Source organism: Cotesia glomerata, linkage group LG1, assembly GCF_020080835.1.
Source record: "Cotesia glomerata isolate CgM1 linkage group LG1, MPM_Cglom_v2.3, whole genome shotgun sequence".
In the NCBI taxonomy this organism is placed as follows: Eukaryota; Metazoa; Arthropoda; class Insecta; order Hymenoptera; family Braconidae; genus Cotesia; species Cotesia glomerata.
This window is the reverse complement of record NC_058158.1, coordinates 2,507,685-2,519,799: the sequence shown is the minus strand read 5'-3', so window position 1 is coordinate 2,519,799 and position 12,115 is coordinate 2,507,685. Positions and strand designations below refer to the sequence as shown.

At 31.1% G+C, this 12,115-nt stretch overlaps 1 protein-coding gene across 22 annotated transcripts in view; it reads right to left on the bottom strand.

Moving 5' to 3' along the window:
• The window catches only part of LOC123275315 (microtubule-actin cross-linking factor 1), a 110,868-nt gene that overhangs the window by 69,199 nt on the left and 29,554 nt on the right, over positions 1-12,115 (bottom strand). For 18 of the 22 annotated variants that reach the window (XM_044743368.1, XM_044743352.1, XM_044743359.1 and 15 more), the window contains 3 exons: positions 2,162-2,179; positions 1,966-2,025; positions 739-828 (listed from right to left, as the gene is read on the bottom strand). In XM_044743368.1, coding sequence (XP_044599303.1) covers positions 739-828; positions 1,966-2,025; positions 2,162-2,179 — 168 coding nt within the window. The remainder of the gene's footprint in view (positions 1-738; positions 829-1,965; positions 2,026-2,161; positions 2,180-12,115) is intronic. The other 4 variants (XM_044743354.1, XM_044743375.1, XM_044743363.1 and 1 more) reach the window with 2 other exon arrangements.

Genomic DNA, 12,115 nt, shown 5'->3' with positions numbered 1-12,115 from the left:
CCTGAGTAAGTAGTACTATGAATTACCATTTAATTGCGTAACTGGTCACGAATAAGTATAAATAATCATGGACAAGTAATTATCGTCGCGTCGAGGTGAATCACGAGTAAGAGTACGATCGATCGGTTCGCGGAATCCTCAGTAGTACATATAAATTCAGTAGTGTTTATGGCAACTGTCTTATCTATTGCTGTATGAGTGTATGAATTAGTAGTATGTGTGTCTGTAATAAGAGAGTATTTATGTGCAGTTACAGAGACGACCTGATTAGCTGGAATCTTAAATCGAGAATTGATCCACCACACGCGTGTGTGTTACATCTTACATCTTGGATCGTACAATATCGAGGATACCAATCGCTAATCGAATAACAGCGACCTGCTGCACCGAGAAGAGATCTTACGGAAAATCATTAGTCAAAGTCCAGGTTAAAGAGAGCCGATACATGTTGTTGATGATTTTACAAAAAATATATACTAGCACACAGTAAATGCTTATTGCATCATAATCCTCGCTATAAGGCTATTTTATACCTTGATATTATGTTTATTTGTTCGTGATATACATTTATTTATGTATTATTTTTTTTTTTTTATTTATGGGAAGAAACGTATCAAGTTGAGTTTCATTTAGTTTTGATGAAATTGAGACTGAGTGGATTTTCTTCTCCGAAGCATGGGAACTTAATTAACAAACTTGGAGGTAACTATAAGTGATAATTTACAGATAAATACTTACGAGATGCTCGCCGGAAAGTACTTCCAATAAAGATATGAGGTTGTGTCCATCTCGTAAATCTTCGAATAAATCTCCGACGTGTCTGCTCGCCTGAAAAATATAATATTTTATTAGTATTTGTGAAATACAAGATTTATTGGCTGAAAATACTAAAAGTTTAATCAAACTGTAAATAAAAAACACTTAATTGCATTTTAGCTTCTTAAAAATCATTAATTGAGTAACTAAACTTACTGACATGATTTAAAATAATTGTCGTTCTACATTACATAAAAGAAGTCAAGCCTTTTTATTTTATTATATATATATATATATATACTTTATATATACTTAATATTTTTTTTGCTAGTGCAGTGATCGATGCGTAAAGCGTGACGTGAAAACGCGAGATGTCTTAAGTTTCGTGCAAAAAATCGACACAAACAAATTCTGGGTGACAAGGTGCAAGGATAAAAAAAATAATGTGTTAAATCAATACATACGCTACATCAAAAATAAGGAGATGTTTCAATTATATTAGGAAATAGTATATTACACACCTAGGGAAGTAAAGTAAGAAATGTCTCAGATCACATGTAATTGTTGGCCGAGGCGAAGCCGAGGTCAACAAACATGTGATCTGAGGCTTTCTTTATTTACTTCCCGAGGAGTGTATACTATTTTTTTTGCTCGACGAAGGCGGAAAGCGGCAACTTTGTTTAGCGCAGCGGGACGAAATTGCCACTTTCCGCCCGGAGGGCAAAAAAGAAATTTATTTGACATTTATAATTAAAATTTTAGTTACTGTGCAAAGAAAAAAAAATTAACTTGAATCAAGTAAATAATTGTGAATAATTTCATCTTCTTGGTTTGAGTTGAAAAATTCTTAAACTAAAAAATTTGTCTTGGTTTAAGTAAATTTTAATTAATTCAAAAATTTTTCGTCTTGATTCAAGACAATAAGCTTCTTTAAAATTATTTTCTTGATTTAAGAATTTTACTCTTGATCTAAGTTAATTTTTTTTTCAGTGTGGTTAGTAAATATTTTGTTAAATCAACATCAATTAGGGGCTAATTTTTAATTGAAATTGAAATTGACACGACATGCAAACTTTTAGAGGTTTAATTTAATAAAAGTCTGGAATTAATCTGTGTAGATGAAAATATTTGACAGTGTACGAGTCCTAGAAAAGTTATAATAGGCAAACATGCAACACACTTTGTGATAATAACAAAGTGGTAACTTACAGTAGGAGAACAACAGGGCTGGTTGTTGACGACCACACACACGTGGAGACACGTGTACGTCTGAAAAATGGAACAGGTATGAAGCCATCACCAGGGTATGGTATGTTAACATTGTTTTGTTTGGGTGGTTTTTAATAAGAAAATTTAATTGATTAAAAAAAAATTAATAGATAAGATAATTAGTGATTGTTTATACCTTTACATATTTCCAGTGCTATGAGTTGCGTGAAAAAAATAAATTAACGAATAATTATTAATATTTTTTAAGTTGAAAAAATATGCTTATATAAATTTTTTTTATATTTGAAAGTAAAAATTTAATTAATAAAAAATTTTACTTTCTCGGTGTAAGGCAAGAATTCGGGTAATTAGATAAATGCAATATTTATAAAGTCGTAGTCGGAAATACAGATATTTCTAGTCGGCATTCCATGTACTCTTAAAGTGAGCGGTTAAGCCCATTATGACTTTATAAAAGTGAAAATAATTGGGTATAAATATTCAATTGTGTGGAGCAACTGCCGAAGAAGACATTTCCCACGTATAGCTTGTATTTACTTTGAATTTAAAATTAAACGATTTCGAGCATAATGACTCTGTTAAAAATTTATTTTGAATTCAATTACTTCCATTTAGAGAGTCGACAATAATATTTAACCCGAAAAAAAATTTTGCTAACGAGAGTTGGATAAGCTTTAAGCAGCAAATATTTTAGTGTACTTGATTTTAATGTGTCTGCATTCCGTAAATTCAATTGCCCACAATTCTTTACGCACTATAAAACTTGTGTTCTTAAACTTATTTAGGCTTAACAAAAAATTTACGAGTACCAAACGAGTATAATTAAACGCGACTGCGTCTTCATTCAACTTGAGTTACTGTACTCTTCACGTCACCTTCAATGGGTCACTTGGGACTTTTTTCCTTACTATTGTAGCATCGTGTTTTTTATTACAATATTTATTGTCTAATCTTAAGTTTTATGATTTCTTATTCTTTAATCATATTTTTGTAAAATAATAAATTATTTTTTATTTGGCCTTCTGTCCTCATTCGACAACTACTAGTTCTAATATCTTACTGTGATTCTCGGATAGAAAAATATATTTTTATTTTTATAAGATAAAGGACCAAGCCAGGAATCGAACCTGGATCTTCGCGATTACATGTCGGGTCCTCTAACAATTAATCTACTGGATCGACAGTCAATTTTTCTTTCAACTCTTTTAAAGCTTTTTATTTCGCAGAGTACCCAACATGTAATCGTGGAGATCTAGGTTCGATTTTTGGCTTGGTGTTTTTCAAATTTTATTCAAGATAATCTTTGCATCCAATGAGTAAAAATTGTCTCAAACATATACACAGAAAAAAAAATTTACTTAAATTAAGTAAATAATTTTGAAAAATTTAATCTTCTTGATTTGAGTATAAAATTTCTTAAACTAAGAAATTTTTCTTGGTTTAAATAAATTTTATTTAATTCAAGAACTTTTTGTCTTGATTCAAGATAAAGAAACTCTTCAAAATTATTTTCTTGGTTCAAGAATTTTTCTTTTGATTCGTTAATTTTTTTTTCAGTGTAAAAATATAAATTCTTCATATCTAAATACCAAAGTATAAAATATTAAAACTATTAGTTCTTGAATAAGAGTCAAATTAAAAATAATTTCATAATTAATTTCTTCAATTAAATAATAAATAATAATAATAACATATACCAAAATTCTCAAATAATTATATAATAATAATATTAATGCTAAAACAAAAGCATCGTTACTTTTCGTTCTAAATTAAATTTTCCAAAATTTTTTTTATCCAAGTCAATAAAAATTTTCTAGTTTTCGCATATATTACTCCTCGCTTCCTGTCGGAGCATTACAAAACTTATCGTTCAACTCTTATTGCACCCACTTGTAAGTTGGTAATTGCGAAATACGACGACAACGTACATAATATAATGGTGAAGTAAGTAACGAATAGAATAAGTATGAGTATAAATAAGAAAAAGTATGAAGAGAATTTATATTAAATAAAGAGACTACTTGAGTGGAGCCGGTGAAGGCTCAAGTCCTACCTGGACACCGGTACGCGATTGGTCACTGTTGGGCAAACTTTGGTACGGGAATCGGTAGGTGACCGGAGAAGGAACCTGGCGATGGAGAAGGTGTCCGAATAAGGTCAGACTCAGGAAAGCAACCGTTCGTATGTGGGCGCCACGGAATCGCAGCTGGTGTCTGTAGTCTGTATTACATATGATACTTGTATTAACTCACCCGTAGTAATATAATAAGTATAATACAAGCCAATGGACGAATCTAGTGGGTTGACCATACTAACGCCATGTGAAATAAAACCAGAAACGTCAGAAGTAACGACCATTTTTTATAATCTTTATCGCGACCCTTGTGAGCCACACGCAGGTTATATTTTTTTTTCGACATTTTTTAGTCTCTGATTTAATCATTCGGGCCCACATTTCTTCCATTTATTTGCATATATGCTTATGACATAACTTATTAATTTTTTAGATGATCAAAATGTCATTTTTTTATTTTATCATGTATTTTATAATTATTATTATTAATTATAATCATTTAACTGACCCGAGCTGAGAATTTTGTTTCAAGGATTCTTGAGAAAAAGCCGAGATTGATAGCAGACGATTAAAACTACTAGGTTCGCCGGCTGAGATTAATGGCGCTATTAAAATATAGAACGAGACTTTTTATCCACAGCAGACAACTTGATTTGTTGATTTATGTCAAGAATTGAACTTTAAAACAGTGTGATTATGGGAAAAATAGTTTAGTTTAAAAAAGTTGTCAAATGTGGGTCCATATAATACAAGTATAAAATAAACGATTGATTTTCGATTTCTAAAAGGAATTTTTCCTATCAAAGGTAAAAGATTTTTTTTTCAATTTCTATTATTGCCAGTTTAAGAAGTAAAAGCGTGACAATAATTTTTGATTAAAGGATTCATAATTTTTTTCCGTGCAGGTTTCGCTTCAAATAATTTACTGTCAAATTTAAGGATAAGTAACCGATAAAAATTTCAAGATAAAAATTATTTAAAGTTAACATGGAATACGTTGCTTTTATGGAGAATTAAAATAAGTAGCTGTGATCATAAATAAAAAAAAATTATAAATGGTTTTACTTTCAATAGATTGAATAGTTTAATAAATTTACTAATATTCTAAAAAATGTGGTTGCCTCAACTGAAGACTAAAAAATATCTAGTAATTCGATGAAATGAATTGAATAATGTGAAAAATTAACGTTAATATAAACAAAAAAGTTAATACTAGCAACAATTTGATAGTATAATAAAAATACTAAATGTATCAATGCATTGCAAAGAGAAAAATTCAAATTATATATTTTATATGGACAAATAGATTTTATAAATCATGTGATTATATGTCACAGCTCATCCTCAGTCTTCGAAAATCACTATTCTCCTATTGAGTCACTTTTTTAGAAAAAAATACAATTATTAATTAAAAACTAATAAATTTATTAATTTCAATGTGTTTCATGATTAATTTTTTACTTTACAGCGCTTCGCTGAATAAAAGAATTACGCAAAAAAGATTCAATACTGACTGTCGATAAAACAGAAAAATTAAAAATTCGGCCGTACTACTGATGTTCGTATAAAAAGCAGCCCGAATTAAAAACGAAAAGATAAATAAATAATTAGCTTCTTTAACATCAACACCTTGACTCTGGTTCTTTGGTTGCATCACGAAGGTCAATCCGACAGCAACAATGAGATACACTATAACGGATTACCGAGGGAGGTACCTTACTCCACTCATGAACACAAAGGCGTTTCGCCTCCGTGAGATGCCTGGTAGTTCCCATGGCCTTGTTCTTGCTCAGGATCCGTTTTAGCAAATTAATGAGTCAAGAGTCGAGCTCTATATAAGCTTGTCTTCTTATAATATAAATAACCTTAAACTTATAGCTTCAGCTAGTGCAGTCAGTCGTCTTAATCTAGCGCACGTTGGCTTAGCTTAGATTTTATATTTTATTTCCTCTACACTGCTGTATAACCAAACAGCAAAAAATGTTCCTTATGTCCTTATAGTATCAAAGCAATCCGCATTGCAGTCAGTGAAGATTATATTAAGCAAAACAAAATATACAATAATAAATCCCACAATTAACGTAAATAAAAAGTTTTATGGTGAAAGTTGCGGTCTTTTTCAGCCGTTCGTCAAATGAGCACAGAAATACAGCGAAACATAATATAAGATGACTTTAAATTATTTTTCACCGGGATAATTCAATCCATATATGGTGGCGATGCAGAGCAAATGTAAACCCAGAACAGTGTGCCATCAGAAGTACATGCAGTTTGCAGTTTTCAGCTTGCAGTCTGGAGATACAGAACCTAACAGTTCCCCAGCATCCCACAATACAAGTGAGTCACGCGTCTTAAATGGCCCTTGAATCCAGTAACATTGTGAATTGCGAATGTCTCTCAAGTCAACTGTAACCCGTTTGGTGCATAACCATCTGAGGAATTCCAAATGCCATCTCCCAGTCAGTAGTATAACATTGTTTTACACTTCCGGCACCTTTAACCGGTGGCTCTGGCTCTAGTATCTCTTCCATGCTTACAGTGATTAGATTCCTGGCAGTTATTTGCAATCTAGCGACTTACATTTGCGATTTCGATGCTGAAATTTTCTTTATAAGGAGTTATTCGCTCAATGACGCGGGGACATAAAAACAACGTGAGTCATAAATAGCCCCAACAAATTCGAACCGATGATTCAACTTGTCAACAAATTGGATACATTTCTTTTTTTTTTAATCGAGCAAAAGAGTAAGCCGCTGAGAATTTCATTTTGTATACAAAAACTTTCCTACAGAATTTTTTACAATTTCAAAATTGTAATAGGAATTAACTGTATTATTTTATTCAGAATTTTGATTCCTAACAATAAAATATTTTACATAAATAAAAAGTGCCTAAAACAATTTTTTTTTTTATAAATCTGCGATGAATGACTCCTAAATATTAATATCAAGAGCTCCGCTTTTGACTTGCATGATTTAAAATCTTACTCTCAGACTGCAGAATAAGAGTAGAATCCTTTTATTTGTTATTTAACTCCCCTCTGATGTTTTTGTTTTCGGCGGCTTTGTTTAAACTTTCAGCTAAACAGGATAAGGACGGGAGCAAAGTGTTTATAGAGACGGAGAGTTATTATATTGCGGAAAAGAGAATAAAAAGTGATAAAAGACCCGCTTACAATATGTTTGTTCAGCTTCTGACTGTGTACCCACATTAGGGCGACCTTGACGAGATGAGAAGATAAAAAATAAAACATAAATCCGCGAAAGCAACAAGATGCCATGATGACTCCAAAGAATTGACTTCCTTTGCTGAAAAAATTACAGGGAGATGTAATTGACCCATTTGGATGCAACCGCTCCACTGTTTGTGCTCCGGATGCTGACTATTGTAGCGGTTTTCTTTAAATATTTTATTATACACACAGAATTGTTTTTGTAAAACAATTTTTAAGATAAACAATATTAATAAGCCGGTTTTCTCAGTCAGATTGATTTGTTCGAAGAAATATTTGGAAGCTGATTTAGTGATGTGGCAGGTGGATACATTTGCCAATAGCGGATCGTATTTTTTAATATTCATATATTCATATATTATATATTTAAGTTTTTTCTAGAGTTAAATACGGCGGTTTGGATCATAGGCCAGCCAGAGAGAAAGAAATTACATCCTTGAGTAGGTGATATGATAGGAGTTAAGTATTGCAAGGCAATAAAAGGCCTACCAATCTTGATACATATGTAATGTCATTAAATGTTTGCCGTTTATCTTTATTAATGTATATTTGTATGCTAATAATATTTATCTGTATTAGTGAAGAGTAGAGTAGTGGTCTAAATGATATTTCATTTAATGTTACTAGGAGCTACTGGCCATTTGCCGAGACCTTCTATGAATTAAAGTTACGAGCAATGACCTTGCTGGCAAGCAGACTGGAATAATATTATACTTGCACCGCCTACATCTAGCGCTTCCCACGTTTTTAAATAGTCACGATATTTTGATCATGTAATCACTGTCAAGCCGACAATAAAGATGTCAATGTTATCAAACTATGTTTTAAGCAAATAATCAAGTGCTTTGGGATTGATTACGGCAATGATTTATGCTTTGGATGTTAATGTGTGGGGGTTTTTTTTGTAAAGGTGTATCAAAATGTTTGGTCTATAAAATTGCTTGGATCAAAATACTGGATTTGTGGGACTTTTAGTTGTAAAATTAAAAATCGAATATTTTACGTCGAAAGAAAAAGAAAATTGAATCGAGAGAAATAATTTTTGATAGAATCAAACAATTTTTTTTTTTTTATAATAACCTTCGTACTTTGAGAAAAAAATTACAGACAATAAAAATCTTTTCATTAAACGTACGAGTCAAAAATATCGAAGTCGTTCGATTGCTTTGTTTTCATTAATTCATCAGTTATTACCAATTGTTAAATTTGTCCTGTTCTTGTAAATTATAATAATAAATTTTAATAAATATGAAAAGAATTGATAATACAAAAACGAAAAAAATTCAAAGATAAATTTTACTTATTAGTTTTGCTTAAATTTTGAAACAATTTCTTAGTTTAAAACTCCTCTGTTTAATTGAAATTAATTAAATTTTTCAAAATAATTATTCTGGTTCTTTTAATCAATCCAATTTTTTTATCAATACATGGCTTTACATTAAATTTTATAGCTAATACTAAACAATACCTGATAGAATTTTTTTTCAAAATTTAGTCGATCTCATAGTCAAGTTCAAGATGATGAATTTACTAAAATTACTCAAAAAAAATGTTTAAAAATTGATCATCTATATTGTTAATTTTAATTTTATTCGGACCGAAATCACCCAATAAAAAAATTAAGACCATTGAAAAAAATTTGTTTAAATACAACCAAAGTAAAATCTCAAATAAAGCCTGCAAAATTTAGAAATCACAAGCGAATATCTGATACACGTGATAAATGTTTAACAAGAGACACGTTACATACGCTAATGATAAAAATACATCAATGTAATGTAATGAGAATGAGTATAGTAGTTAGGCTAAAGTCTTACTGACGCGATTACCGACTTTGTGTAGTACCTCTAGTGTCTGTGTACATGTACATTGTACAGGTTTGCTGTATGGTGTGCTGGTTGTAATACGTGTAACAACTTGTTCACGGTTTTGCAGAAGAACGAACCAAGTCTCGACACTTATCTCTTTAACTCGCCGTTTTATATACACTAGCTTATCTCACTTCCGTGAGAATTTTAAAGTATAAATATACATATATAAAATATACAAAGCATAGAAGTTGGTTAGCGCTGGTGTACCGTTGGAGTGCAAAAAAAAATCTAAGCAAATTTAAAGGAGAAGTTGATCTTGAGATTTTATTTGCATACAATGTCAAGACTAGGCCAGACGGGAAAGTCTGGATAGTTGGAGCAGATGAGCCATACCATCGTCTGCTGGAGAATGCTAGTTTTGAAGAGATTGAATGACGTGGAAAAGGATTGTCAGGACAAGTTTTGACGGAAATGATAATTGTAGTCACGATGAGCATTACATGCTAAATTGCAGTTTTGATTCGAGGAATTTTGTTTAGAGTTTAGATGGGCAAAGACACTCGGGTAATCAGCTAATAATTTTAGCGAGCCTTGAAGATGAGATGACTGAAGAGGGTTGAATGTTGAAGGTAATAGTTTTTGAATTATCTCCAGAGAAAGAGGAAGAGGAAGCGATAAACGGAGTGGTCTCCACTAACAGCAGATGTCCTATCCGCGGCACGAGTCTTCGACCAGATAAAAAAAGGCATCACGACTGTTATATCTGGAAACTTTGCATAGGCTGCAATGGTCTGCATGAAACCAACAAAACTGTGTATTATTTTATGTCTAAAGCAGGCATTGCTTACAGCTCTTAACTTAACTTAGTCAATTTCACGCTCGAAAGCGCCCACCGACTTGCGTTCGCTCGGTTATTCACAGTCCAGGCAAGTGTAATTTGTAAATCGATGCCTGGAGATTAATGCCAGCCCGACAACACACCTTCGCGTTTGTGTTTAAGGTGGGAGCTGTTTTACTGCGGGCGGTTTCTTTTAATCGGTTTAAAAACCAGGGAGCAAGCCCTCCGGCAGAGCATGCTTTACTTTTTCATCCATATGTCGGTTCTAGGTAAAGGAAGAGGTGGAGTCACCTTTTTTAATTGAAATATTATTCATGTTTGCACTGGATACTTTGCATGATTAAGGAAAATTTTCAGTCCATAAATTGGTAGGGAAATTATTTTTAATAGTATATTCTTAAAGTTTCAAGTAATTCCAGTAATTATTTAGATAAATAGATTAATTTTTAAAATTTTGTAAAATTTATAAAATTGAAATTGATTGTACTAAAAATTACAAAAATTGATGTATAGACCTAATTTTTTACATTTTTCATTAAAAAAAAAAAAATAAAGCAAGACACGTATGAATTGTTTTGATTTATAAATTCAAATATGCAATTAAAAAAATTTTCTTCATAATTTTCCAAATCACATTTATAAAGTCTTTATAAAGATTAACAAAAAAATATAAAAAGTTAATAAACTCCAAGTTTTCTATTTTTTATGATCACAAAAGCGACGGAGTTCCAGATCTAAGCAATTACCAAAATTTTAACTCGTAATCATTTTATAAATATTTGAGGGAAAAAAATTAAGATCTAATTTCTTCAGTCAATTTTTTCGGCAAAAATTAATGTATATAATCAACAGTTAAATCTTTGTAAATTTGTCGAAAAAAATTAATGACATTTTAACTAATCTGATAAAAAATAGTAGCGGCGACTATAAATTAAAAAATGTTTAATCATTTTAATAATATATATGATGTCTCACTAACTGGAATAGTATTAATAAATTCAGCGAAAAAAAATAAAAGTTAATCTTAACGATTTACTTGTGTGATTCACAATCCGGATGTGACAGAGTGATTGATGATGTTTCTAAGCTAACTCAACAATCGAGATTTAAAATAACAAAAAATCTGATAAAAAAACAAAATAGCCGGTTCAGAAATATTTTTATATTGTATATTATACATTAGATTAGCTCAAGTGTCGTTCCAAGTTTGGTAGCAGCGAAGTGTTTAAGTACGGTAGGCTGGGACAAGTTCTGTTGGGTTGACCGTTTTGATCATTGTCCATATAATATACAACATTATGATGATAATTGTAATTATAATATATATAAATAAGTTTGGTGAGTAGAGAGTGATATGAAATAAAAGTATCGACGCGACCTTGTGTCTAACATGGCAACTTATATAAACGACTACAGAGAGTAACATCGAGTGTGTGATAGAATGTACTTGAGCTGTAAGAGTAACACCGTGGTCGCGGCCGCGGCTTTTAGCATCTATACGGTTAGCTTCTATCTTGTGACTTCTATCCGCTATTCACTATCCACTATCCACTTCTTGCTTATATTAGTTTTTACTTATACAGTTTCAGGTTTATTTGCTTGTATTGCCACTAGTGTATACTGTACACGTCAAGGCTGAAGTTGTAGCGTATTACATTATCCTCTAACTCACATTGTCTACTGCCGAGCAGCGTGTCGTGTTTAACGGAAGAGTCAGCACGCAATCTCAGTTCTTGTTTCATTTATAATAATCTATACCGGCTGCATGTGACCAACAATATCATTAGTTATTCTTTTTTAATGATTCTCATAAAACAATCCATTCATTGTAAGCGCAACAATTGGTTTAGTCTCAAGTTTTATTTTTAAGAATCTTAATGAAACCATTAAATTTTAATATTAGTAAACAGGAAAAAATAATTAAACCAAACTAAAAATATTTTGATCTTCAAAAATTTGTTTTTTGCTTTGAAACTCTTTTGAGTAATTCAAAAAATTTTTTTTAATTAATAGCACCAAAGAACTTGAATTGAGAAAATAATTTTTGTTGGAAAAAAATTTGTTTCTTTGTCAAAATCTTCAATGTCAAAATAATTTTATTGAATCAAAGTTTTCGTTGTCTTTTTCAAAATGTTTTGTGAGCCATTCTCTTGATAAGATTTTTAAAAATTTTA